The sequence below is a fragment of the Lactuca sativa genome, chromosome 6 (genome assembly GCF_002870075.4).
Source record: "Lactuca sativa cultivar Salinas chromosome 6, Lsat_Salinas_v11, whole genome shotgun sequence".
In the NCBI taxonomy this organism is placed as follows: domain Eukaryota; kingdom Viridiplantae; phylum Streptophyta; class Magnoliopsida; order Asterales; family Asteraceae; genus Lactuca; species Lactuca sativa.
Window position 1 is genome coordinate 39,138,780 of NC_056628.2, and position 27,606 is coordinate 39,166,385.

At 35.3% G+C, this 27,606-nt stretch overlaps 2 protein-coding genes and 1 long non-coding RNA gene across 8 annotated transcripts; all 3 read right to left on the minus strand.

The window, feature by feature from the left end:
• Nucleotides 1-1,055: 1,055 nt before the first annotated feature.
• Nucleotides 1,056-17,931, minus strand: LOC111894213 (uncharacterized). Of its 6 annotated transcripts, XR_008224722.1 has the most exons (9): nt 17,328-17,931; nt 16,995-17,115; nt 13,311-13,369; nt 9,825-9,883; nt 8,981-9,039; nt 2,144-7,718; nt 2,016-2,050; nt 1,850-1,922; nt 1,056-1,758 (listed from the first exon to the last, which is right to left on the minus strand). It is a non-coding gene; the product is annotated as an uncharacterized LOC111894213 (long non-coding RNA). The 6 variants fall into 6 exon arrangements; XR_008224724.1 differs by lacking the exon at nt 16,995-17,115 and having other exon boundaries at nt 1,057-1,758; XR_008224720.1 differs by lacking the exon at nt 8,981-9,039 and having other exon boundaries at nt 1,057-1,758.
• An 803-nt stretch (nt 17,932-18,734) lies between these two features.
• LOC111894100 (F-box protein PP2-A15) lies at nt 18,735-20,317 on the minus strand. Its single transcript, XM_023890177.3, has 3 exons — nt 19,756-20,317; nt 19,497-19,615; nt 18,735-19,393 (listed from the first exon to the last, which is right to left on the minus strand). Exons 1-3 carry the CDS (start codon nt 20,065-20,067, stop codon nt 18,922-18,924), a joined length of 903 nt encoding a protein of 300 aa, XP_023745945.1. The 5' UTR covers nt 20,068-20,317; the 3' UTR covers nt 18,735-18,921.
• Nucleotides 20,318-22,169: 1,852 nt separating this feature from the next.
• Nucleotides 22,170-22,619, minus strand: LOC111894197 (uncharacterized). The gene has a single exon (XM_023890279.1). It carries the CDS (start codon nt 22,617-22,619, stop codon nt 22,170-22,172), a length of 450 nt encoding a protein of 149 aa, XP_023746047.1.
• Between the last annotated feature and the right edge of the window lie 4,987 nt (nt 22,620-27,606).

The following is a 27,606-nucleotide window of genomic DNA, read 5'->3' on the forward strand; positions in this document are numbered from 1 at the left end:
GGTCCAAATTGATCCAGCTCCGGTTCAACTCAATATACCCAACTACATAATTTTTTTCTAACTGAAACACGGTTTAAACCTAAAAAAATTCGGTTCAAAAACAATTTTGGAATTCTAAAAGTTAACTGCACACTTGCCAATATAGACAATCTCACCAAATAATACCTTCAAAATCCTACAAAGGTACGCATGAGGAAGTTCTCATGGTTTGGTCTCTTTGAAACATTTCACAACTTTTCCTATTTATAGAAGAGGAAACATTCTCTTGTTTACTCTCACCATCGATGGGGATAAAAACATTGTAATAAAACACCATTTCTTGTTTATAGAACATTATTTAACTTATTTATAATATTATTATAAAGAAATTGAAAAGTCATGGGAGTTTCAAATGAATGAGGTGAAAGGAAGTTAAAAAAGTGGTTCCAAATGCATGAGATTCAAGAAAAAATGCTAGCTTTATAAGTTTGTACGATATATATATATATATATATATATATATATATATATATATATATATATATATATATAGGCTTAGGTTATTCTAATCAAAGTAATTATTGTATTATTGTATGCATAAATGTGGGCCAATCATTTTACTTATTTTAAGAAAGTGATTAATACATATTATTTAATTAAATATAATTGAAAAATATCATCTAATTTAACTAGAAGGGTATTTTAGTCAGTTAACATATATTTAATAAAGGAAAGTTGCATATTTTAAGGGATCAAAAATTCTATTAATTTTAAAAATCCGATTTTACAAATTATAAGGTTTTTAGTTCGGACATTCTGACAGAATATGTTTGAGTATGTTCAAAAATAACAAAATTTCTTGTAGAATAACAAAATTCCCGAACCATCAATTAAAGAATTAAAACAAAAATTACATTAATTCTTATAGAATACATGTAACAATTGCTAAGAATTACATTTATTTTTAAAGAATAAAACTAAAAAAACATCAAAATCTAACAAAATCACTAATACATTCTAAAAGAATAATGTTGCTAAGAGGCGTCGTTCAAATTTCGTGGTTCGTTCTTCAAGCGTCAGCATTTGTAGAAACAAATACAATGAATAAATTAGTGAGAAAATATTCATACTCCATTCCAATATAATTGGAATTCGTGATTCCATTATGATAGAATTGGAATTCATTTACCAATAATTATATTCATTCGGGGAATTCTAACAGAATATATTCATGATTATCATAAAAAACATTCTTTTCTGATAGAATTCTATAAACTAAGAAATATCATTTAGTTGAAACATTTTAGCGAGCACTTGGTGTGCATGAAAACAACTTTCAATTCAGTTGAAGCATTCATCTGTCAAATAAGCAACCAAAACAACCATGATTTGTGTTCAACCAATCAAACCCAAAACCTTCAAATCAACTAAAACCATGGTGGGAAATTTTGTGTAACCCTCGACATGATTGATCTACTTAGAAACACATACATCTCTAAAGAGTAGTAAAAAATCAATAAATCAAAAGAATAGTAATATACGATTATAGGCATTCCTCAATAGCTACATGATACAAATGAAGAAGTAATGCATATATATATATATATATATATATATATATATATATATATATATATATAACCTTCAAAGCCCAAATGACACCAATCCATGTAGTGTGACAATACCTATCAACTTATTGTCTTCATCGATTACAGGCAAGAACTGAACAGGGGATAGAGGAGCCTCCATCTTCTTCATTGCTTTAACAGCCTTTCTAATCTTTATCAAAAAAAGATCCAATTTTCAAGTTCTAAAACATAGATTTCATCCTCTTTTTCACAAATTCAAAGTTATTAAAGATCAATGTTACCTGTTGCACATTTCACCAACAGTAAGTTTAAAGATCCCCTCTTTGCTAGCTTTGAGTGTACACCTAAGATCACCTGAAACATGAAATCAAATCAACAGATCAATACATACATTAATCAATGATCGAATGAAATTGAGAAAAAGGAACCCCGATTCTGAATTCTAACCTTAATTATTTCAAGTTCTTCATAACATCCCTCAACTGCAACATGAAATCAAATCAACAGATCGATACATACATTAATCAATGATCGAATGAAATTGAGAAAAAGGAACCCCGATTCGGAATTCTAACCTTAATTATTTCTTCAAAATTACCCTCTTCGTGTCCTATTTCTTCATATATACCTTAAATCCGAAATCAAAGGTTAGATCTTGATTCGCTATGAGATGGGTCTCGGAATCGAGCATGTGTTTGGTGGCTCTTGTCGGAAAACCCATCAAAACCCACGGATGCAGCAAGGGACTTCACATTGAATGATTGTTGAAGACAGAAAGATCTGGTCGGTTTCATCTTCGGAAAAGAGTACACGTGCAGGGAGTTGAAGGCATTACCATCGCTCGAAGAGAAGCTCGGAGACTAACAGAGTACAACGCCAGCGACCTCCATTGATATTACTACTACTACTAATCAATGATCGAATGAAATTGAGAAAAAGGAACCCCGATGGTATTAATGCGATGATGGATACGGTGAAATAAGGGTATAGGGGTGAACGAAGGTTTTGTAGGGATGGTAACTAAATTTCCATTAAGATAATGGTGTAGTTATCGGCGATGAAGATGATGGTGGTGCTCATCAACCGGAAAAACAGGAATATGGTGGTGGTCGTCTGGTAAATTTTGTGGGTCGATGTTTCTATACGGTGGAATCGGTGGAACGAGGAGTTTTGAAAGTGACGATGAAGGTCAACCCCACAAAGGATCGTTGGTGTCGATTTGTTCAACTTAGGGTTTTCAGAATCTGTTTTTAGATAAAGAGGGGAACGAGATTTAAATTGGAGAGATACCATGATTATAAGGATTATTTTTGGAAGTTATTAAACAAATGACTAAATTACCCTTATTTATTTATTTAATTATTTAATTTTTTTATTTAATTTTGATTGGCCCACATTTATGCATACAATAACACAATAATTAGTTTAAACACCTGAACCTAGCTCTCTCTTACTCTATATATATATATATATATATATATATATATATATATATATATATATATATATATATATATATATATATATATAGTTCTGATATGTCTTCGAGCTTAACGCAGTTTGTGGATTGTGTCGTCTGGTTAAGCCTAAGAATCATAGCAAAGAAAGAGCCGACGTTTGTCGTCGTCTAGGAGGGGGTCCCAGAACGAGACTCCGACGGTCTAGTCAGAAGTTGTATGAGGGAATTAAAATTTTATTAGAGATAGAGAAAGAGATGATCCCTTCTTTTGGAGAAGAAGGATCTCTTTTATACCTATCGTCGATGGAGCATGTCCCCGACAATACCTTCTGTCTTTTCAGGACTGGCGGGTCGTGGAGACGTCCTATTGGCCGTTCACCACTAGCGGTTATCTGCTATTGGTTCAGAATTATCGAAGAGCAGTGCTCTAAGCGCTACACTTGTCGTTTCTAGGGAGCAATTTGTATTGTTTTGGCTTGTTATAGACCGGAGCCTCTTGTATTGAGTTAGACCTTTGCGCTACAGCATTGGCTCTAAATGAGGTCGCGACGACCATTAGCTAGGTCGTCCTTTAGATAACCACTTTGTTGCCTTTGATGTATTTCTGGTGGGATACGTTAACAAGTCCCCTTAGGTTAGTAGACTTCTGCGTTAGGGATGACGTAGCTGAGTTATTCTAGCCTTGATCAGGACACGCGTCCGGTGGGGATGGCTCTGATGTTCATTGATGCGACAGAGCCGTTCTGCACAAACAATTTTTACCGTGGTAACCGTTCGATTCTCCTGCTTTGTATTTAAAAGTCCCCTTTATTAGGGGTGGTTTTGCTCTTTGTATCTCATACGCTCCGACAGTCTTAGTCTTCTTCTTTGGGATATTCTTTCCTTACCGTTTTCTGTTTGAGGTCTATGATGACACCCATGAGATCTAGGAGTGACTGGACACCAAAAGAGTTCGAGTCTCTTCAATTCTGGTTTGGGTTCATTCTTGGACACAGAGTGCAATTTCCGAAGGAAGGGGCTATTTTCTACCAGCCGTCGGTAGGGAAGGTTGGACTCCCTGTGTTGATTTCCGAGGCGGGGAAGGATAGATTCTTTGATGAGGTTATGCGTGCGTATGATTTCTTCGTAGACGACCTCACTCCTAAAGTCGTTAATAAGATTATTGGGTTTGATTTGGCCCGTTGAGCCTTGGGTGTACTTCCTCAGCTCCAGGCCTTCCAGATTTTCTTTAACTCGTCCACCCAGTCTGGCATACATACTTTTTCTGAGCAGCGCAATACTCACATGTTTATTGTTAACTAGAGGGCTCCTCGAATGAAATGGAAGGAACGATGGTTATGGGTTAACAATGACCTGATTGGTCCTGGCTATCCTCATGTGACCATCTCTTCAGATTAGGCACCTCAGCTTTCGGGCAGTAGTTTGCCTATAGTTTAAGCATTGAAGAGGATTTGCTTCAACAGGGAAGATTGGCAAGACTGCATCCCGGCGACGACAAGAATGAGTGCTGCTTGGCGATCCCGGGGGATGATGCCTCAATTTTAGATGAAGAAAAACAGTAATTGTCGTTTCCCGCCCCCATTATTTTTTCTCTTTAAGGAGCTTTCCTTGGGGAGGAAGTTTTTAATTTGACGATTGTTGTTTCATTTGTAGGTGCTGAGAGGGTTTTGACCCTCGAGAGAGTGTTGCGTGGGAAGTTTAAGGGTGACCTTCAGTATCACGAAGTCCCTTTGGTGGAGGTTCTCCCACCACCCACTGGCGCTAATTGTGCACTTGTTCTGAACGTTCCTTCCATTGTTGCGCACGAAGGGCCTGGCGCTCAATTCGACTTTGGTCCGTTGGGTATAGGTGTAGACGGTGGTTCGCGTGGTGATCCTTCGTTTTGTTTTGTCGGGGAACAAACGGTGAAGGGAGAGTCCGTTGGTGGTAGTCGGGCCACCGTTAAGCGGCGCATATCTTGGGTAGACTTCGCGCTCGTGGCTGATGTTGGGGCCAGCACGATTGGTCCGATTATGCAAGAAACATAATATTGATTTCTTGCATCGTGCCTGATGTGCCTGATTTGTTTTAGAGTTCCCTCCAGTTCCTGTTCGGTTCCACCTCCCAGTGGTGCCATCTCTAGTGTTGTGTCTACACAACTGGGAAGTTATAGTGTGTATCGCCCGGAGTGGAATCTCACTCATGGGTCTCTTCTGACGCAACCTTCCAATACTCATGAATGGTGTAGTCATGAGTTTCCTACGGCCACTTTGGAGTTATTGGAGCTTCTTTCTTATTCCCATATGGCGACTGATCTCCAATATCTTGTGGCCCAGGTTGCTCCATATTTGGTAGTGGCAACCGGTCGTTTTCGCTATTTGGGTGCCGACCTGACGGAGTTGGTTGTTGTCAAGATAGAGCGTGATGATCTTAGAGAGAATTTGTGCCTCCTTGAGCATGATATACACAAGTTCGGGGAGCATTACGTTGTTATAGCTGGAGAGAATTCTGCTGGTGAAGACCATGTAACTAGCTTGGATGGGAAAGTGGAGCGTTTTTCCAAGCAAGTGTGAGATCTGGTGGCAGGGGAGAAAATAAAGTGAGTAGTTGGCGTCAAGGCATCGACAAGGAGAGCCTTGGAAAAGGATTTGTCCTAGATCCATCACGAGGGTTTGGTCCGGGTAGTTGACCTGTAACATCCTGTTTCAGATTGTTTGCGATTCAAGACTTGTGGGCCGTAATCTGAATATGAGAAGGTTTCGAGATTTTGAAGGAGAAATGTTTAGGCCTTCTTGGATATGGATAGGGTGTATTGTGTGATAAACGGGTTCGGGTTGTGCCTTAGGTCCCAAGGGTATCATAGGTGTCGGTTAGGACTTTTCATGAATTTTAGATCTGAGTTCGAGTGGGCTTATGGGAAATAAAGTTGATACAAGTGTAGAGCTTCTCGTTACCTTTTTCGTGGATATAAAGTTTGATGGAAACGGACATCGGGTGAGGAAGACATGGCACTTTGAAATTTTTGACATAAATGGTCCCTAGTGGAAAAGTTGGCATAGAAGGGGGCCATGCATGCAAAGTAGGAGGCGTGTGGGTATGCCCAGCATAACATGGGTTACGCCCAACGTATGAAAGGAATGGTCGAGGGTGCCTTCTGACGTACGTCTGGCGTACAGGATGTACGCCGAACGTACATCCAGTTACCGGAAACCCTCATTTTAGGGTGTGCCACTATATATAGAACATATTGGTCCTAACCCTAGCCTCCTTATCTGTTCCCTTACCCTCAGAATACCCTAAAACGCCCCTATCCCTTCATTCTCGAGTGATTTTCTCCATATGAAGCTCATTTAGTGGTGTAAGCTTGGAAAAAGAAAAGAAGAAGGAAGGACTTCGGAAGCTGGAGCTCATAGATCTGGGGTTATTACTTCATTCCATACTATGTTGAGGTAAAAAGTCTTGAGCTTGTCTCTTAAGTGCTTAGATCTTCGATGGTGAAGTTTTGGAATCATTTAGGGTCCCAAGATTGGACCTTTATGGTGAAATCTCTTTGATTGTAGTGCTCATTTTGGGATCTGTTTTCATACCTTTCAACCCATTCTTAAATTTCTATAAAATAATATTGGTAAATTTCCCCTTTTATCTTTTCAGTAATATAAATATCTCGTTCTAATGATTTTTGGTTGATTTTATATTAAATTTACAAGTTAGTAACTTTAAGTTGTCACTTTCTGGACCACTCAACACTTTTGGAATAAATTGTACCAATCTACTAAGAATTACATCAGTCTCTTTATATGTAGGGGATGATAGATCCATATCTAACAATAGGATTTGACCTTTTTGCATTTGGTGTTCTAATGAATTTATTATGATTTTTTTTGAAAACAATGCATGAAATCTATGATAGCATGGACCAACCTGAGAAGATTGCCAATTTTACCCCTTAAGGTTTTGGAATTCCGAAATGTGATTCAAAGTTTGAAGCAACTAGACACACTAATATTTCCAGAAAAATAAGTCTCATGATTTTTAGGTGTTCTTATTGACTTGCACGAATTTTTGAAGTTGGAGGACAGATTTGGAAAAATTGATCATAATAGCTTTTAAATCACTTTTGGTGTTCTATTAAGGACTTAATGGTTAAGCCTAAAGTTAATCATTTTTTATATGATTGTTGGTTAATTAGTAGGCTATTGAGGTGTATATAATCAGATATGATTTGAGGTGGACAAGATTCATTTTTGCCTTCTCGATTCAATAGTCATGCTCATGTACTTAATCACATACGATTATACATATAATCACATGTAATAAAATACATGAAAACAACTATTGAATCAACAAAGTGAAAATGAATTAGGATAAAGATTTGTTTTCGTGTTCTTGGTTCAATAACTGTTATCGTCTATATAATCACATGTGATTGTATGTATCTAATCACAAATGATTTATATAGACAAGATTCGTTTTTTCCAAATAAAATCATATGTAATTAGAAAAATATAATCACATCTGATTAAATGTAATTAATCACATATCATTAAAGTGGAAAAAAAACACAATTATTGAATCGATAATGCGAAAATGAATCTTAGCCACATAAATCATACGTGATGACGTACACATAATAGGAGACTTAGTGTAACTCACCTAATTGAACTTGAAAATCAGCAAGTGTGAGCAAGATGAATCCTTTCCTTTTCAAGAACCTACACAACAGTTATAACATTGTTTAGCTTGTGCTTTGTTGTATTAGTCTTATAAAACTTATGCATATATTTTCTTATTTTCTCTTTGATTGTAGTGCTCTTTTTGAGATCTATTTTCTTACCTTTTGGCCTGTTCTTAAATTTCTATAAAATATTATTGGTAAAGTTCCACCGTTTATCTTTTTCAGAAATACAAATATCTCGTTCTAACGATTTTTGGTTGATTTTATATTAAATTTAAAAGTTGGTAACTTTAAGTTGTCACTTTCTGGACCACTCAAGACTTTTGGAATAAATTGTACCAATCTACTAATAATTACATCAGTCTCTTTAGATGTCGAAAACTATAGATCCATATCTAACTATAGGATTTGGAATTTTTACATTTGGATTTCTAATGAATTTATTATGATTTTTTGACGACAATGCATGAAATATGTGACAGCATGGACCAACCTGAGAAGATTGCCAATTTGACCCCTTAAGGTTTTGGAATTATGAAATGTGATTCAAAGTGTGAAGAAACTATACACACTAATATTTACAGAAAAATAAGTCTCATGATTTTTAGGTGTTCTTATTGACTTGCATGAATTTTTGAAGTTGGAGGACAGATTTGGAAAAATTGATCATAATAGCTTTTAAATCACTTTTGGTGTTCTATTAAAGACTTAATGGTTAAGCCTAAAGTTTATCACTTTTTATATGATCTTTGTTTAATTATTAGGCTATTGAGGTGTATATAATCACATATGATTTGAGGTGGACAAGATTCATTTTTGCCTTCTCGATTCAATAGTTGTGCTCATCTACTTATTCACATATGATTATACATATAATCACATGTGATAAAATACATGAAAACAACTATTGAATCGACAAAGCGAAAATGAATTGTGTCCACATAAATCATATGTGATTACATTCATACAATCACATGTGATTAGATGTTTCTAATCACATATTATTAATTAGGATAAAGATTTGTTTTCGTGTTCATTGTTCAATATCTGTTATCGTGTATATAATCACATGTGATTGTATGTATCTAATCACATATGATTTATATAGACAAGATTCGTTTTTTCCAAATAAAATCATATGTAATTAGAAAAATATAATCACATCTGATTAAATGTATTAAATCACATATCATTAGAGTGGAAAAAAACAATTATTGAATCGATAATGCGAAAATGAATCTTAGCCACATAAGTCATATGTGATTGCGTACACATAATAGGAGACTTTGTGTAACTCACCTCCTTGAACTTGAAAATCAACTAGTGTGAGCAAGATGGATCTTTTCCTTTTCAAGAACCTACTCAACAATTATAACATTATTTAGCTTGTGCTTTGTTGTATTACTCTTATAAAACTTATGCATATATTTTCTTATTTTCTCTTTGATTATAGTGCTCTTTTTATGATCTATTTTCTTACCTTTCAACCCATTCTTAAATTTCTATAAAATATTATTGGTAAAGTTCCCCCTTTTATCTTTTCAGAAATATAAATATGTCGTTCTAATGAAATTGATCATAATAGCTTTTAAATCACTTTTGGTGTTCTATTAAAGACTTAATGGTTAAGCCTAAAGTTTGTCACTTTTTATATGATCTTTGGTTAATTAGTAGTCTATTGAGGTGTATATCATCACATATGATTTGAGGTGGATAAGATTCATTTTTATCTTCTCAATTCAATAGTTGTGCTCATGTATTAATCACATACGATTATATATATAAATCATATGTGATTAGATTCATACAATCACATGTGATTAGATGTTTCTAAGACCACATGATTAATTAGGATAAAGATTTGTTTTCATGTTCTTGGTTCAATATGTGTTATTGTGTATATAATCACATGTGATTGTATGTATCTAATCACATATGATTTATATAGATAAGATTCGTTTTTTCCAAATAAAATCATATGTAATTACAAAAACATAATCACATCTGATTAAATGTATTTAATCACATATCATTAAAGTGGAAAAAAAAAAGCAATTATTGAATTGATAATGCGAAAATGAATCTTAGCCACATAAATCATATGCGATTACGTAAACAAAATAATAGAGTTAGTGTAACTCACCTCCTTGAACTTGAAAATCAGATAGTGTGAGCAAGATGTATCCTTTCCTTTTCAAGAACCTACACAACAATTATAACATTATTTAGCTTGTGCTTTGTTGTATTACTCTTATAAAGCTTATGCATATATTTTCTTATTTTCTCTTTGATTATAGTGCTCTTTTTGTGATCTGTTTTCCTACCTTTCTACCCATTCTTAAATTCCTATAAAATATAATTGGTAAAGTTCCCCCTTTTATCTTTTCAGAAATATAAATATCTCATTCTAATGATTTTCGGTTGATTTTATATTAAATTTACAAGTTAGTAACTTTAAGCTGTCACTTTCTGGGCCACTCAACACTTTTGGAATAAATTATAACAATCTACTAAGAATTACATCGGTCTCTTTATATGTAGGAAACTATAGATCCATATCTAACTATAGGATTTGGAATTTTTGCATTTGGATTTCTAATGAATTTATTATGATTTTTTGAAGACAATGCATGAAATATGTGACAACATGGACCAACCAGAGAACATGACCAATTTTACCCCTTAAGGATTTGGAATTCCGAAATGTGATTCAAAGTGTAGCACCTGGTTCCTGGTACGTAAATCTTATTTGAGTATTTCTCTTCTTTTAGCCTTGGACTCGGCGAGTCACAGGTCCGACTCGCCGAGTAGATGCGGGACCCGGGACACGTTTACGTTGTCGACTCGGCGAGTCCATATCCTGGACTCAGCGAGTCACAGCTGTTGGATGAAACCCTAAGTTTCAGGGGTTTGCACCCTATTTAAGCAACACATCCACCCCAGGCCAGCCCCCCTTCACCCCCCAGAGCTCCCAACCCTCGTTTAAGCTTGTTCTTTGAAGAGTTGAAGCATTTGTTGTGTGCTCTTGAAGGTTTTGAAGAAGAAGGGAAGTAGATCCAGAAGAAGGGAAGCCATCCAGGCATTATTGTGTTCTTCTTCAAAAAGAAGAGCAGTTCCATTGAGGTATATCCCTTTTTCCCCTATTTCTATGCTTAAGGCTTTATTTAAGACATTCTTAAGCCATTCCCCACGCTTGTATGTGCATAATACTTCGTAATAAGTTGATTGGCCTCTAGATCTAGGCAAGATTGAGCTCCAAGAGCTCAGATCTGTTAGCTTTATGGCCCCATGTTGCTTGTCCACCCTAGATCTACCCCTTTGAGGCATTTTGAGCCCTAAAATCCTTATTGGTGAATATCTACACGTAAAGTTGGGTACTTTACGTGTGATTTGTGTCCTAGAAGTCCAGATCTGTGAATAGCATGGACTGGAATCGAGCAAATCCGTGTATTCAGTGGGTGCATGGCAACGACTCGGCGAGTCGTTCATGTGACTCGGCGAGTCTGTTCGCGAGTCTCCGAGTTTGTCCCCTTTTCGTAGTGTCGAGTGAGCAGTGAGTCACGGGGTGTGACTCAGTGAGTCGGAAGCTGAACTCATCTATGGAGGTACTCGGCGAGTCAATGCCCTGACTCGGCGAGTTCAAGGCAATCTCCTTAGATCAAGAACAGACTCGGCGAGTTGTTCATACAACTCGGCGAGTCGCAGCATAAGTGTTCTTCGGATGAAGATGGACTCGACGAGTTGTTCATACAACTCGGCGAGTAGGATGAAGGACTTGAATATCAGTTTAGAAGGTGAACTCGTCGAGTCATCGCCTAACTCGACGAATAGGAACGAGATTCAGGGCAAACATTTGGGTAGGGACTCGGCGAGTTGGAAAGTCAACTCGGCGAGTCGGGTCAACTAAACGTTGACTCTGATTTTGACTTAGGTCATGATCAGGGGTAAAAGGGTCATTTTACCCAAAGGACAGTTAGCAGTGTTTGATTGAGTATGTTGTGGGAATTGCAGCCGGAGGATTTCCGGAGCAGCAGCAGCAGTAGTAGACAGTCAGTTCCCGCTCAGATCAGCTACTACTTCGAGGTGAGTTACCGTCCAGTAGCGGTGGGTCTACGGCCACAATGTCGGCCCAACAGTAGGAGTTGTATGTTAGATGATTGTCTTTGTGATATCATCTAGGTTTGCTACTACCTGATATGTTATATGCTGGCATGATATGTATATGTGATAGTTGTAGAGTTCGGTTGTTGGGACCGAAGGGTAGGTCAGACACCCCAGATATGTCTGACAATACGTGATGATATGTTTGCATGCTGGCTTGTTATGTTATATGCGATAAAGGTAGTAAGAGGGGAATAGTCCCCGAGGATCGGTTGTTAGGACCGATGGGTAGTCAGCACCCCAGAATGGCTTGACACGGGTAGTCAGCACCCCAGAATGGCTTGACACGGGTAGTCAGCACCCTAGAATGGCTTGACACGGGTAGAACGGCACCCCAGAATGGTCGTACCGGGTAGTCAGGCACCCCAGAATGGCCTGGCAGTATGTATGTTATGTGCTTGTATGGTATGTGGTACGGTGGGGGAACACACTAAGCTTTGTGCTTACGGTTTTCAGTTTTGGTTTCAGGTACCTCCTCAGCTAGGGGAAAGGAGTCGGCGCGATAGCAGCATGTCACACACACACTCTCTGGTTTCCGCATTTACGAGCTTCACTGGGATTTGTACTCTGATATTTTGATTGGTTGTATGATTTGGCTTTTAGACATGGTTCACGTTGTGTTATGGTTTGATCAAACAATGTTTTTAGTTATTAATATTTTCTAAAGTAATGTTTTAAAACAAAATTTTTGGCTGTGAAAATTGGGTCGTTACACAAAGTGTGAAGAAACTATACACATTAATATTTCCAGAAAAATAAGTCTCATAATTTTTAGGTGTTCTTATTGACTTGCACGAATTTTTGAATTTGGAGGACAGATTTGGAAAAATTGATCATAATAGCTTTATAATCACTTTTGGTGTTCTATTAAAAACTTAATGGTTAAGCCAAAAGTTTATCACTTTTTATATGATCTTTGGTTAATTATTAGGCTATTGAGGTGTATATAATCACATGTGATTTGAGGTGGAAAAGATTCATTTTTGCCTTCTCGATTCAATAGATGTGCTCATGTACTTAATCACATATGATTATACATATAATCACAAGTGATAAAAAAAATGAAATCAACTACTGAATCGACAAAGCGAAAATGAATTGTGTCCACATATATCATATGTGATTAGATTCATATAATCACATGTGATTAGATGTTTCTAATCACATATGATTAATTAGGATAAAGATTTGTTTTCGTGTTCTTGGTTCAATATCAGTTATCGTGTATATAACCACATGTGATTGTATGTATCTAATCACATATGATTTATATAGACAAGATTCGTTTTTTCCAAATAAAATCATATGTAATTAGAAAAATATAATCACGTCTGATTAAATGTATTTAATCACATATCATTAAAGTGGAAAAAAAAACAAGTATTGAATCGATAATGCGAAAATGAATCTTAGCCACATAAATCATATGTGATTACGTACACATAATAGGAGACTTTGTGTAACTCACCTTCTTGAACTTGAAAATCAGATAGTGTGAGCAAGATGGATCCTTTCCTTTTCAAGAACCTACACAACAATTATAACATTATTTATCTTGTGCTTTGTTGTATTACTCTTATAAAGCTTATGTATATATTTTCTTATTTTCTCTTTGATTGTAGTGCTCTTTTTGGGATCTGTTTTCTTACCTTTCAACCCATTTTTAAATTTCTATAAAATAATATTGGTAAATTTCCCCCTTTTATCTTTTTATAAATATAAATATCTTGTTCTAATGATTTTTGGTTGGTTTTATATTAAATTTACAATTTAGTAACTTTAAGTTGTCACTTTCTGGACCATTCAACACTTTTGGAATAAATTGTACCAATATACTAATTATTACATCAGTCTCTTTATATGTAGGAAACTATAGATCCATATCTAACTATAGGATTTGGAATTTTTGTATTTGGTGTTCTAATGAATTTATTATGATTTTTTGACGATAATGCATGAAATCTATGATAGCATGGACCTACCTGAGAAGATTGCCAATTTGACCCATTAAGGTTTTGGAATTCCGAAGTGTGATTCAAAGTGTGAAGAAACTATACACACTAATATTTCCATAAAAATAAGTTTCATGATTTTTTGGTGTTCTTATTGACTTGCACGAATTTTTGAAGTTGGAGGACAGATTTGGAAAAATTGATCATAATAGCTTTTAAATCACTTTTGGTGTGCTATGAAAGACTTAATGGTTAATCCTAAAGTTTATCACTTTTTATATGATCTTTGGTTAATTATTAGGCTATTGAGGTGTATATAATCACATGTGATTTGAGGTGGACAAGATTCATTTTTGCCTTCTCGATTCAATAGTCATGCTCATGTACTTAATCACATACGATTATATATGTATAATCACATGTGATAAAAATACATGAAAACAACTATTGAATCGACAAAGCGAAAATGAATTGTGTCCACATAAATCATATGTGATAAGATTCATACAATCACATTTGATTAGATGTTTCTAATCACATATGATTAATTAGGATAAAGATTTGTTTTCGTGTTCATTGTTCAATATCTGTTATCGTGTATATAATCATATGTGATTGTATGTATCTAATCACATATGATTTATATAGACAAGATTCGTTTTTTCCAAATAAAATCATATGTAATTAGAAAAATATAATCACATCTGATTAAATGTATTAAATCACATATCATTAGAGTGGAAAAAAAACAATTATTGAATCGATAATGCGAAAATGAATCTTAGCCACATAAGTCATATGTGATTGCGTACACATAATAGGAGACTTTGTGTAACTCACCTCCTTGAACTTGAAAATCAACTAGTGTGAGCAAGATGGATCTTTTCCTTTTCAAGAACCTACTCAACAATTATAACATTATTTAGCTTGTGCTTTGTTGTATTACTCTTATAAAACTTATGCATATATTTTCTTATTTTCTCTTTGATTATAGTGCTCTTTTTATGATCTATTTTCTTACCTTTCAACCCATTCTTAAATTTCTATAAAATATTATCGGTAAAGTTCCCCCTTTTATCTTTTCAGAAATATAAATATGTCGTTCTAATGATTTTTGGTTGATTTTATACTAAATTTACAAGTTAGTAACTTTAAGTTGTAACTTTCTAGACCACTCAACACTTTTGGAATAAATTGTACCATTCTACTAAGAATTACATCAGTCTCTTTATATGTAGGAAACTATAGATTCGTATCTAACTATAGCATTTAAAATTTTTGCATTTGGAGTTCTAATGAATTTATTATGATTTTTTGAAGACAATGCATGAAATCTGTGTCAGCATGGACCAACATGAGAAGATTGCCAATTTTACCCCTTAATGTTTTGGAATTCCGAAATGTGATTCAAGGTTTGAAGAAACTAGACACACTAAGATTTCCAGAAAAATAAGTCTCATGATTTTTAGATGTTCTTATTGACTTGCACGAGTTTTTGAAGTTGGAGGACAGATTTGGAAAAATTGATCATAATAGCTTTTAAATCACTTTTGGTGTTCTATTAAAGACTTAATGGTTAATCCTAAAGTTTATCACTTTTTATATGATCTTTGGTTAATTATTTGGCTATTGAGGTGTATATAATCACATATGATTTGAGGTGGACAAGATTCATTTTTGCCTTCTCGATTCAATAGTCGTGCTCATGTACTTAATCACATACGATTATATATGTATAATCACATGTGATAAAAATACATGAAAACAACTATTGAATCGACAAAGCGAAAATGAATTGTGTCCACATAAATCATATGTGATAAGATTCATACAATCACATTTGATTAGATGTTTCTAATCACATATGATTAATTAGGATAAAGATTTGTTTTCGTGTTCATTGTTCAATATCTGTTATCGTGTATATAATCATATGTGATTGTATGTATCTAATCACATATGATTTATATAGACAAGATTCGTTTTTTCCAAATAAAATCATATGTAATTAGAAAAATATAATCACATCTGATTAAATGTATTAAATCACATATCATTAGAGTGGAAAAAAACAATTATTGAATCGATAATGCGAAAATGAATCTTAGCCACATAAGTCATATGTGATTGCGTACACATAATAGGAGACTTTGTGTAACTCACCTCCTTGAACTTGAAAATCAACTAGTGTGAGCAAGATGGATCTTTTCCTTTTCAAGAACCTACTCAACAATTATAACATTATTTAGCTTGTGCTTTGTTGTATTACTCTTATAAAACTTATGTATATATTTTCTTATTTTCTCTTTGATTGTAGTGCTATTTTTGGGATCTGTTTTCTTACCTTTCATCCTATTCTTAAATTTCTATAAAATAATATTGGTAAGTTTCCCCCTTTTATCTTTTTCAGAAATATAAATATCTCGTTCTAATGATTTTCGGTTGATTTTATATTAAATTTACAAGTTAATAACTTTAATCTGTCACTTTCTGGACCACTCAACACTTTTGGAATAAATTGTACCAATCTACTAAGAATTACATCAGTCTGTTTATATGTAGGAAACTATAGATCCATTAACTATAGGATTTGGAATTTTTGCATTTGGAGTTCTAATGAATTTATTATGATTTTTTGAAGATAATGCATGAAATCTGTGACAACATGGACCAACCTGAGAACATTGCCAATTTTACCCCTTAAGGTTTTGGAATTCCAAAATGTGATTCAAAGTTTGAAGAAACCAGACACACTAAGATTTCCAGAAAAATAAGTCTCATGATTTTTAGGTGTTCTTATTGACTTGCACGAATTTTTGAATTTGGAGAACAGATTTGGAAAAATTCATCATAATAGCTTTTAAATCACTTTTGGTGTTCTATTAAGGACGTAATGGTTAAGCCTAAAGTTTATCACTTTTTATATGATTGTTGGTTAATTATTAGGCTATTGAAATGTGAAATTCAATTTAACTTAAGGGCCTTAATGCGTGCATATTTATAGACATTCTTTGTTTTGTGAACAGAAGCTATTTAATAGATTATTTCCTCCTCCATAGCAATTAGATGGACCAATAAAAAAAACTGATATATTTTTTTTCTAGTATTGATCCATCACCAAATATTGTTTTAGAGAAAGTAGCATTAGTTTAAGTCTAGTTGATGCAAAACGAATAACAAAAAGAATGAAAGATACCTACATAGATTTGTAATGCCACTGACCACTCTTTGGCAATCAAAATGTAACTCATCCAAAATTAAGCACTTTTCTAAACAGGTCCTTGCAAAGCTTTTTGTCATCATCAAATCAGCCCCTACTTACTAAAAAATTATAAAATGACTTTCATCAAACAGTTGGTGTGCAACACAAAAAACTCCACCTCCATGTGAAGTATCAGTGTATAACTATCCCATTTTCATTCCAACACACAAATTTGGTGACCAGTGAAACGAGATCGGAGAGGATAAGAGAGAGAGCGGCTTCCAATTGGATATTAACCTAATTATAAAGTCAAATAGTCAAGAAAATGTACCTATTTCAAATGTGTAGAGTCAGTTTCTCCACCTGATGGTGGCTTTTTTTTTCTGTTGATGCTTCCACATCATTTCCTCTATTTACTCATCCAACAATGATCAACAGTTCAACGCACATTAGCTTGCAAACCAAATAGTTTGATGACTAATTGTGGTGGCCGTCGTGCTTTCTTTTCTAATATAACTACCATCTCCTACGATATGAAGTTGATGATAATATCTAAAAAGGAACTCCCATCTCCAGTGATACATGCATTAATTACCTTTCCAGCTAAGCAACTTCTCAGATTCCAAATTATTGTATACATATTTTCATCATAGCGACCTCCGTTTTCCATATGAGGAGTTGGCTTCCGATTGTGGGAGGATTAGAGGTTGGGGAGGTCGTGAACGAGCAAATATGGAGTCGATGGTTTGGCGGTGGTCTAGTGGTTCCCGACGGTTTCCGGTGGTGGTCCAGTACTGTCAATTTAGATCCATATGAGTTGAGAGAGAATGACATAATATGGTGGGGGAAGTTAGGTGGGTAATTTGTATTTTAATAACAAACACGCGTGTTTTTTGAACTCATAGACTAAAAAATGTTATCAAATGTTCTCACGGGAAAAATGTTCTCATTGGAACATAACTCTCTTTCATATATATATATATATATATATATATATATATATATATATATATATATATATATATATATATATATATATATATATATATATATATATATATATATATATATATATATATAAAGCTTTTAAGTTTAGTAAATAGTCATGGTTTCATGAATAAACAATTCTCATAATACATACCCATGTTTAGTAATATGGCCTTCATCATCATCATAAAATATCCTTCGAGATGCCAATGGAACATCCATTTATGTCAAAAACTTGTCTTGGGTTAGCTCAGCCACGGGTCCACATAAGGGCAGCCCAATAAAATCCGTTAGCACAACATCTGTTCTTTCCATATGAGGTCAGATATTCGATGTCATGTTGTCATACATAACATGCATACAAATCTTCATGCATCATATGTAAAACACATGCTAATTTCATAAAATGCCATAAAACATATGTTTACTATATAAACATAACATCATATTAGCCAAGGAAAACATACCAATCTATCATATAAGTACTCCATGCATAAGTCATTTATACTGCTTAACATATTCATCATACTTGCTTATTGATTAGCTTTACTTTAACATCGGCTTCATACTTCCAAATTGATATCCTTTTTTAGAGTGTTCTCTTGCTTTATGCAAACAATGGTTCCATCTCAATTGCTATTTATAGGTGGTTACAATGAGTTAACTACTTGTTCTTGTTGCTCACATAATTGAGATTTGATGTGTCATGTTTTGCCTTGTAATAAAGTCAATAAAAAAACATGCAAAAACATTACAAAAAACAAGTTTCTACTTAATAATTTTGTAATCATACAACACAAAGAAACCAAATGCAACATCCCACTAAATCACATTAGCATCAACAGAAGGCCAATCAAAATTGGATCATAAACATAGTGGTAACAATTATACATGGACACTTGACTATCTCCACAAAAGCAATCAAGATTTCCCCCATTTTATTTCAACATCCTTCTTCTTCTTCTACCCAATTTAAGATCACTGGGGATTATAGACACATTATCTACATAAATCCCACCTTTAGAATGTGTGCAATCTATCTGCTTCATTGAAAACCTTACTTCAGTAGCAGGATCAGATGAAGTTACAATGAACTCCCCTACTTTATACTCAATCCAACAACCACGTTTATGATTTCCATTTGTCTCATCATATTTATCACAATCATCTAAAAAAGATTCAGTAGATGATGATTCTTGAGCATCTGAAGTTGATAATTCAAATCTTACAGGCTTTATGTCCCACCCATGAGTTTGATCAAAGCTGCATACACGTCTCCCCAATCGTTTTGAAAATCTTCCTAAATGTATCCTAAATGATAACGTGTATACATCAGCTGGAAATGGGAATTTCAACACCCCATCTACTTCAAACCACCATATTTGATGCAAATATGCTGCAATGTTAAACCTGTGATATAGCAACAGAATCAGAATCAGACAATCAGTACACATAACACAATTAATCCATCTTTTTTGTTGATACGAAATCATGAAATGATGAAGTTATAAACCTTGATTCTTCAGTATGCACCCAATTCCAGTATCTTCGATCTTCTATCCCTGTAATTGCCATTGCCTTTGCGGAGATTGACACGCATACTCTTCCAGTAACCTTATCCAACCATACTTCCTACAAGATTCGATCAAAATCAAGTTCAGATTTTGAAGTAAAACATATGATCCGACTCCAATTGAAAACAAAAACATGTAAATCAACAAAAGAATAGAGATCAATACGAGACGAAAGGGAAAAGGGATTCAGAAGCTTGCCTTGTTGCCATCGTCGAAGGGAACAGGGCGAGAGAGGAGAGAAAAGATGTCCTTTTTACAGAGATTTTGGTACCTCTCAGGTGGAATTAGGTCGAGCAGATCTTGGTAGTTAGGTGGAAGCTTTGATTCCCAAACGGTGTCCGACGAAGCAGCGCCACGGAACGAACGGTTGAGTCGTGCTAGGTTACATATCTCCGGCGGGGTAAGATAGGTAAAAACACCGGCGATGCAGCTCTCCGGTATATCGCCGAGTCCGGTTCCGTTGCCGGCTGTCGACCCTCCTTCTGTCAAATTAGACAACGACGCTCCCATGTAATCAACCTTTAGCCCCAATTTTTGGGGATTTTGTGAAGTGAGGATGTGACAGTAGGTGGTGGTGGTGGTGGTCGCCGGTGGAGGAGTGTGGTGGAAGGGAGATTTTTATTTGAGGGAAAGCTGTTTGTGTGTCGATGACAGCCTTCCCCCTCGGCTGTTGTGGAGTTTTGTGTTTATTTTAATACGTCGTACCAAGACAAAGATTTGTTTTCGAATAGAATTGTCGGACTTTTTCCAGAAATAAAATCATCAACTACTAATCATTGTGTAATAACCTTTTCCTTCAAAGATCATTTATGATTAATTTTCTCTAAAATTACCTTATCTTCGAAAATGTTTAGTATAATTGTTTACAACAGATCATATAATTCGGATTTTGAAAAAAAAAAAGTTTTTTCGATCAAAAAACTTGTTTTGTGTTTATTGTAGTGGAAGATAATTTGCCAATTTATTGTGGCGGACGTTTTAATACTTTTGAATGCAAAAGACATGGATTGAATGGTGAACGCCACCGACCATGATATTATTGTCAATATACTTTTTTAAAGTGGACACCTCAATTTCGTTTTTTTGTATAAAAGATACTAGGATAGAAAAACGTGATATTCACGGGATATTTATCTTTATAACCGATGAATCTTTTGATGTTTACATTAGGTTATGATTAATAAGATGTAATCAAAGACTTTGAAACAAGAAAATCCCTAACGGGGAGACTGGGGTGGCCGAGACGGTCATGCCAAAAATCGGTTGTTGAAGAAGCCAAGAAGGTTGATGTGCGAGCGACGTTGGTGAAGGGGTAGAGGTTGATGGTGCTATTATGAAGGGGTAGAGGTTGTTTGTGATGTTTTGTCGACTCGGGAGCTTCTCACTGGAAAATCCTTCATATTAAAGACAAATGGATCAAATTCAACAAAAACGTTGTTATCAATTGTGAATTGTCTAACAGATATTAAGTTTTTGATAATATGTGGTGTATAAAGAATAATTTTGAGGTGAAGGTTTTTGGAAGACTGTGTGAGAGTGGTGTTGCCCGATCCAAGAATTGGCACACGATTTTCCATTATCAACAATTATAAAGGTAACGCGGCAAAACTGAGAAAGTTGAATGATTTTACCTTGATCAGCTGTGAGATGGGAAGATGCACCTGTATCCATGTACCATTGGTTATCACCAGGTTCCATGGTCATGGCTTGAAAGGCTTCACCGGGTTCAGTGGGTTCCAAGGCATCATAATCAGTCATATGAGCTTGGTGATGTTGACCTTCACTGTTAGTGTTGGGTTGTTATTGTTGTGGAGTCCTAGTTGTGGCCTGATACAGTGTTGGTTGACGCGGGATGTTGTTCCATAGGTTGGCGATCCATCCAGGTTGTGTTAGATATAGGCATGGTGGAGGCATCATCCACCAAAGAGCCCACTATGGTGGATTGGAATTGTTCACTAACAATGGAGGGCGTCTTTGATTGCTTGTTTAACCATGATGGTTCTGGTTATGTGGGTTACCGAATCGGCATTGATTATAGTTGCAAGGAGGAACACGGTTAGGGTTGTCAGGTAGAGGCGGAGACGGCAGCAACAATTGGTGGAGAGGCAAGCGATTCCCGAGCTGATTGACGGTGATGTTCCAGATGGAGCATGCTACAAGTCGTATCCCATGAGGGAAGGCTTTGATTAATGAAGGAGGCAATAGTATCATACTCGGTAGGTAGACCACGAAGTTGTAACACAAGGTTGTTTTCACTCACCCAGGGCTGGTCCAAATATATATCGGGCCCGGGGCGAAAAGAAAAAAAAAAGGCCCCACAAAGACAAATATAATAAAGATTCAAAAAGATATCATTTATTCTTCACTATAGACTGATTCAATTTGCAACAACAAGCTAGCCAAATTGTTTATTTTTTGAGTTAGTTTGAGTTTGAACCAACTTCAGGCCCTAAAAATCATTTAGGTAATAAATTTTTTTATATATACACTACATATCCTAGAAATTTTAGGCCCCTCGGAGACGTGGGCCCTGGGTGGTCGCCCCGGTTGCCCCCCGTTTTGACTGGCCCTGCACTCACCAGACTTTCAACATCTGTCAACTAATCTGCAAGTTATTTGAGCCGATGACAGTAGGCTTCAAGAGAGGGCATGGCTTTGAGAGTCAAGTTCATGAATTCTTGCTCCAAGGCGGCTGCTCGGGAGCCTTTGTTGTTAAGAAAGTTGTTTTTGATACGAGTCCATGCTTCAAGAGCTGTGGATTCAGTTACAAGAACTCTGACCAGGAGATCATCTGATATAGTTCCATATATCCATTGACGGAAAATGACATCAATCTCTACCCAAGATTCATACAGAGGTTTGGCCTTGATTGGGGATTTTGTGCCATCGATGTATGAGAGAACTTTGTATCCACGTGCATGAAGTTGGAATAGTTTTACCCAAGATGAGTAATTCACATTCGTACGATCAAGCACTCTGATTTTGTTCTGTATATTAGTCACCGTGTAGACAGGATGAAGAGAATTGGTTTTGCATGTTGTGTTTCCATCTTTGTCACTCATCGTGATGAGACGAGAAAAGGAAATCAGAAGGAAGAAATAGAGCAAGAGCTAAAGGCACTCTGATACCATGTACAATGTTATAGAATTTGATGACCCTTTTCATTGAAGGAATGGGTAATAAAAAGAGAGTTATTTTGGGAAAATGATCAAGCTAAACTAATAGTGAGATACTACATATATTAACAACAAATATATTTCGTTAATATAAAGTTCAAATACAAATTTACCAAGTCGATGTTTATTTTATAAGGTAACATTCGTTGCAATGGAGTGGATATTGTTGGATTAGGTGTCTAAGCTCATAACTATAATTGTTATATACTTGAATTGATAGTAGCAATGTCCTTTTGGGTTGCCTTCAAACCTGGCAATTGAATAGGATAATTGTTAGAGAGAGAAGAATGATCTATTAATTTATTGCTTGGTTAATAAATTAATAATCAAGATAAATGATTTATTAATGTATTATGGATATAATAGATTAATTAGAAATCATATTGTTTAATTAATATTTAATCATAAATTAATTTGGAATTAATTTTGGGATTAAAGGAATTAATTGAAACTACAGGGACTAAAGGTGACAATGTTTAAAAGTTGTGCATTGAGCATTCTAGAACCTCCCTTAGAGGTGGGGAACGAAATCTGTAGTGTCCTACGGTTTCCTTGGGCTCTAAGGGTGCCTTGGAAGCCTTAGGGAGGAAGTTAAGGGATTAGGGTTATCTAAGATACACCTGCCTTCTCCTAAACCTTCCTTATCACCTATATAAACCCCTAAAGGGTTGGATTTCGTGGATGACACTCCAAGAAAGGCTAAGGGCCTAAATTCTACTCTACTTCTCTCTCTCCATAGTAATCCTTGGTTGCTAGGTTTGTTTGTGAGCCATTAGAGGCGCGACACTTGTGGCGCTTGCTACCAAAGTTCAAGATCTTCAAGGATTTGATTGTTATTACAATATAACAATCAAGGTATGTATCCTAGCCCTAATTATATGTTAATTTCGAAAATTACATGTGCCTCCAAGGGTTTCTAGTTTTTGTGTTCAATGCTTGTATGTCTAATAGTGAAAACATAGATCCTTAAATCTAGGGTTGCATGCACACATAGGATTGTTTGTTTGTATAAAACCCATCAGTGGTATCAGAGAGTATGGTTTTTGTGTTCAATTAGATTTGGTACAATTGATTGAGCTAGACAAAATTAGGGTTTATGGCTATTAAACCCTAAGGCCTTTAATTTTTCGCAAATTAGGGTTTAAGAACCCTATTTTTCGAAAATCCCTAAGGGTTTTAAAACCCTTTCCTTTGGCCACATTGGAGTCGAAATCTAGGGTTTCCTAAGCCTAGGGTTTTTGATTTTTAGGCAAGTTTGAAAGCCTTGCTTTCCACTCCAAGCAGAAGATTTCGAAATCTAAGGAATCTGTTAGTAGGTTGTTATTTTTGGTAATTATCTTGTTAATTGTTTAATTGGATAATTAAAGATATCCCTGCCTAAATTTCAAAATCCATGGATATAGGATTAAATTAAGTTAATATATTTAATTTAAATTGGTAATCCTTATTTTATTTAATAATTTAATTAATTGTTTAATTTTTGAATAATTATTAAATCAAAATAGTTCAAACTGCACCCTTATGGTTTTATTAAATTAATTAAGTGTATAATTAAAAGATAGTTAATAAATCCATAGTGATATGGTTTACATTTAATTAAACTAAAAGTCTAATTTATTAAATTAGACCACCTAGTATTTTAAAAGTGTAAAATACACCCTTATACTATATATAACATTAAAAGTCTAATATTATATATGTATAACTTAAACTGCTAGTCTTACCGTTAGTAGGACTCATTCACGAAGCCGGTCTATAAGGGGGTATAAGGTTATGGCCTATAAAATGGTCGTTTAATGGGTATCCACTCTCACCCACCGCTTCCTTGATTGGTGGAGGATCGTTAGCCGAACGGGTAGGATAGGGCAAACCTTTTTCCATTAAAAGTATGATGAAGTATAAAGTAACTAAATGTTTTATACAAAATTCTCAATCTTATTTACTTTAGGCAAAAGTGAATTTGATGCAATTCCATACCCTTGCAAAGACGTTAGTGGAGCATGTGTGGTTAACCGGCACACTAAATGGCTCTAAGCAAAGGCAGCAAAGGGTGACTCAATGTTGGTCATAGTTCGGTGGAGCGTGTGTGGTTAACCGGCACATCGAATAGGTGACTGTAACATTGGGGGCACCATGTAAGTTTTCATGGTTATTCACACCCTGTGTTGTGATCCCCAACATCCCAGTCACAAATCGAGGGGCATATCGAGATTTAAACATGCCATTGAAAAGTTTAATAAATCTCAAAAGATCTAGGAGTTTTCAATACATATAAAACTTAATCTCCTTTTCGTTTTTCATGGTGGAAAATTAGTGAATCGTCATTCACTTACCTTCAAATGTTCTGCAAGTTGGATTATGGCATCCCTCTTCCAAATTGTAGAATATTGTGTTGGATCCTAGCCTTAATATCTCATTTGGGTGTTTTATTAAGGACTCAATCAACTAACTTGAATTTTCTCCCGTTTTATAGATGTCAAATTCTGACAACTATGGTCTTCCTAAATCCGTTGGAAAAAGTTTTCCACGTGAAGATGATCTTCCACGATTGTATTATGGAAATAGAAATAATGCTTCATTTCCTCCACCTCCTCCAATAATTCTCCCTGACCCACATGTTCGAAGAATTGAACAGTTCAAGGTCACTTAAGCCCTATTGGCAAAAGACACGAAAATGGAAAGTCTATATGTGCTCATATCTTGGATAAAAGGTTGATAAATTGGGATTGTTGGGTGTCTATGTTTAAAGAAAGTTGGTTGTTGACTTGGTTCTTCAGTCACTTCCCGAATCATATGGTAAGTTCATTAGAGAGTACTATGTGATGGACCACGACATGACCCTTATTGATTTGACTTATTTGCTTATTACTGCTGAATCAGAAATGATTAGGCACACTGGTCAGCATATTTGTCTGGTAAATCAATATCCCAACCCTCTATGGGCAATGGTAACATTGGAAGTCCAGAAAAGTTTTCTCTACACAAGAGAAAGGTTGAGTCTGAGATAGTCCCGTGTGCCATTCCAGAGAGTCCATAAGTTTCTACTGCCAAAAAGAAGGGCCATTGGTTACGAAGCTGCCCTGACTACCTGAGAGATCTAGAGATGGGAGAGTCAAGATGTATGACTCTGCTTTAGGTAAAAATCCACTATCTAACTCTATTAAGTTCCTATTTGGAGATTCTTAATACATGATGTGATAAGATTACATTTCGATGTTTTGAAGGATCGAAAAAAGGAAAGGAAGCTTAAAGGAAGGAGCAAGCTGAGTCTGATCGCGAAGAAATGGATTTCTATCGCATGATTCAAGGATCAGATATTTAAGCTACTACTTTAGAGTTAGGATAGATTGCTAAGTAATATTTACATAGTTTTCATTAGTAATCGTATTGTAAGGACAATATTTTTCCGCAATAAAATAAATTTTGATTTTGTCTTATTTATTTATCCTTGCAATGGTGTGTATGAAAAACTGATGTTTGATTGTTTCTATTGTTAGCTATAATGGATTTGATTCTTAATTATGTTATTTGTGGAAATGTCGAGAATTTGCCAAATAAGGGAAGATTCTCATCGCCCAAGTTTCAGTTGGACAGAAACTTGGAGTCATGCAACTTGGTTGCGTGATGAATGAGAAACTTCATATTTGGAAATTAGATTAATTCTTTGACAAAGTGTCAAGAAAAGGACTAGGAGATCGAGTACACTAGGTTGTGCATTGATCAAGTCCACCACAAGAGTGATAAAGATATTCGTCATGATTTACTAAAGTTTTGTAAAATATGGTTATACTTATAAGATTAAGTATAATTCTGAGTTGATTGAAAGAGTTTCAATCAATAGCAGAACGAATAAGAAGAATCAAGTAGGCAGAAAGATAAAAGTTTCTCTATTCTAAGAAGAAGGGAGAGTACCTTTTATTGAGTTTTATGATAAGTCTTAATGATTAAGAACCATATCTCAATTGATCCTCCAAGTGAGTCTTAGTGCATTTGTATGTCTAAGAAGAGGAATCAAGAATTGTAGAAATGGTTAAAATCAAGAAGTCAATCATACTTCGTTCCAATATCAAGTCTTAGAGTTATATTCCAAAATTGTGAATTGAGTGACAAGTCTTAAGTAGGTTTAGAACACTCATCAAATGTGGGGTTGGAAAAGGCTTTCTTATTCTTGCACATTTGAAAATTGGTAAGTTGTGTTGTCTTGGATAAGACAAAGACCAACTAGGAGCAATTATGTGAAGTGTTTTGTCTTGATAAGAACTACACTAACTCTTGAATATTTGTTTTGTCTAGGAAAGGTTCCTGACAAGAGAATCATATATGTCAAGAGGTCAGTGGGAGTCTAAATTGTCTTGAAAATTTTCAAGAACAAATCAAGAAGTAAACCCATTAAACAGTAGCACACGACTTGAGGATTATAACCTATCGTGTTGACAAAATTGTATTTATGTGCCAATCCAGTTGAGTGATTATGCATATGAGTTCTACGAGTTCTCAATTGAATGCTTAAGGGAAAACACCTTGATCAATGAAAGTACATTGACTGGAATAAGTGAGCTACCAAATAACTGGGAAGTAATGGTGGGACCCTTGATGGAAAGAAATTAAGAATGAACAAGTTCTATCCATAAGAGTTTGAATTTGTCACAAACATTATCTTTCGATTATGGTTATGGAAAATTCACATGGATAGGAACACATACACCATAAAATATAAGTGTAACGACCCATCCCCGGTATGATGATTCCATAGTATTTAATTAGAAGTTTGCAAGAGGGACTCGGCGAGTTCATAGCCTGACTCGCCGAGTAGGGACGGGATTTCGAGCACGTGTTAGTCGGCGACTCGGCGAGTCCATATTCGGGACTCGGC

Coding starts and splice junctions, on each gene's coding strand:
- LOC111894100 (XM_023890177.3), bottom strand. CDS start 20,067: ATGGGAGCGTCGTTGTCTAATTTGACAGAAGGAGGGTCGACAGCCGGC. Junction 19,616..19,755: donor CCTTCGACGATGGCAACAAG/GCAAGCTTCTGA, acceptor CGAATCTTGTAG/GAAGTATGGTTGGATAAGGT. Junction 19,394..19,496: donor GTGCATACTGAAGAATCAAG/GTTTATAACTTC, acceptor GCTATATCACAG/GTTTAACATTGCAGCATATT.
- LOC111894197 (XM_023890279.1), bottom strand. CDS start 22,619: ATGAGTGACAAAGATGGAAACACAACATGCAAAACCAATTCTCTTCAT.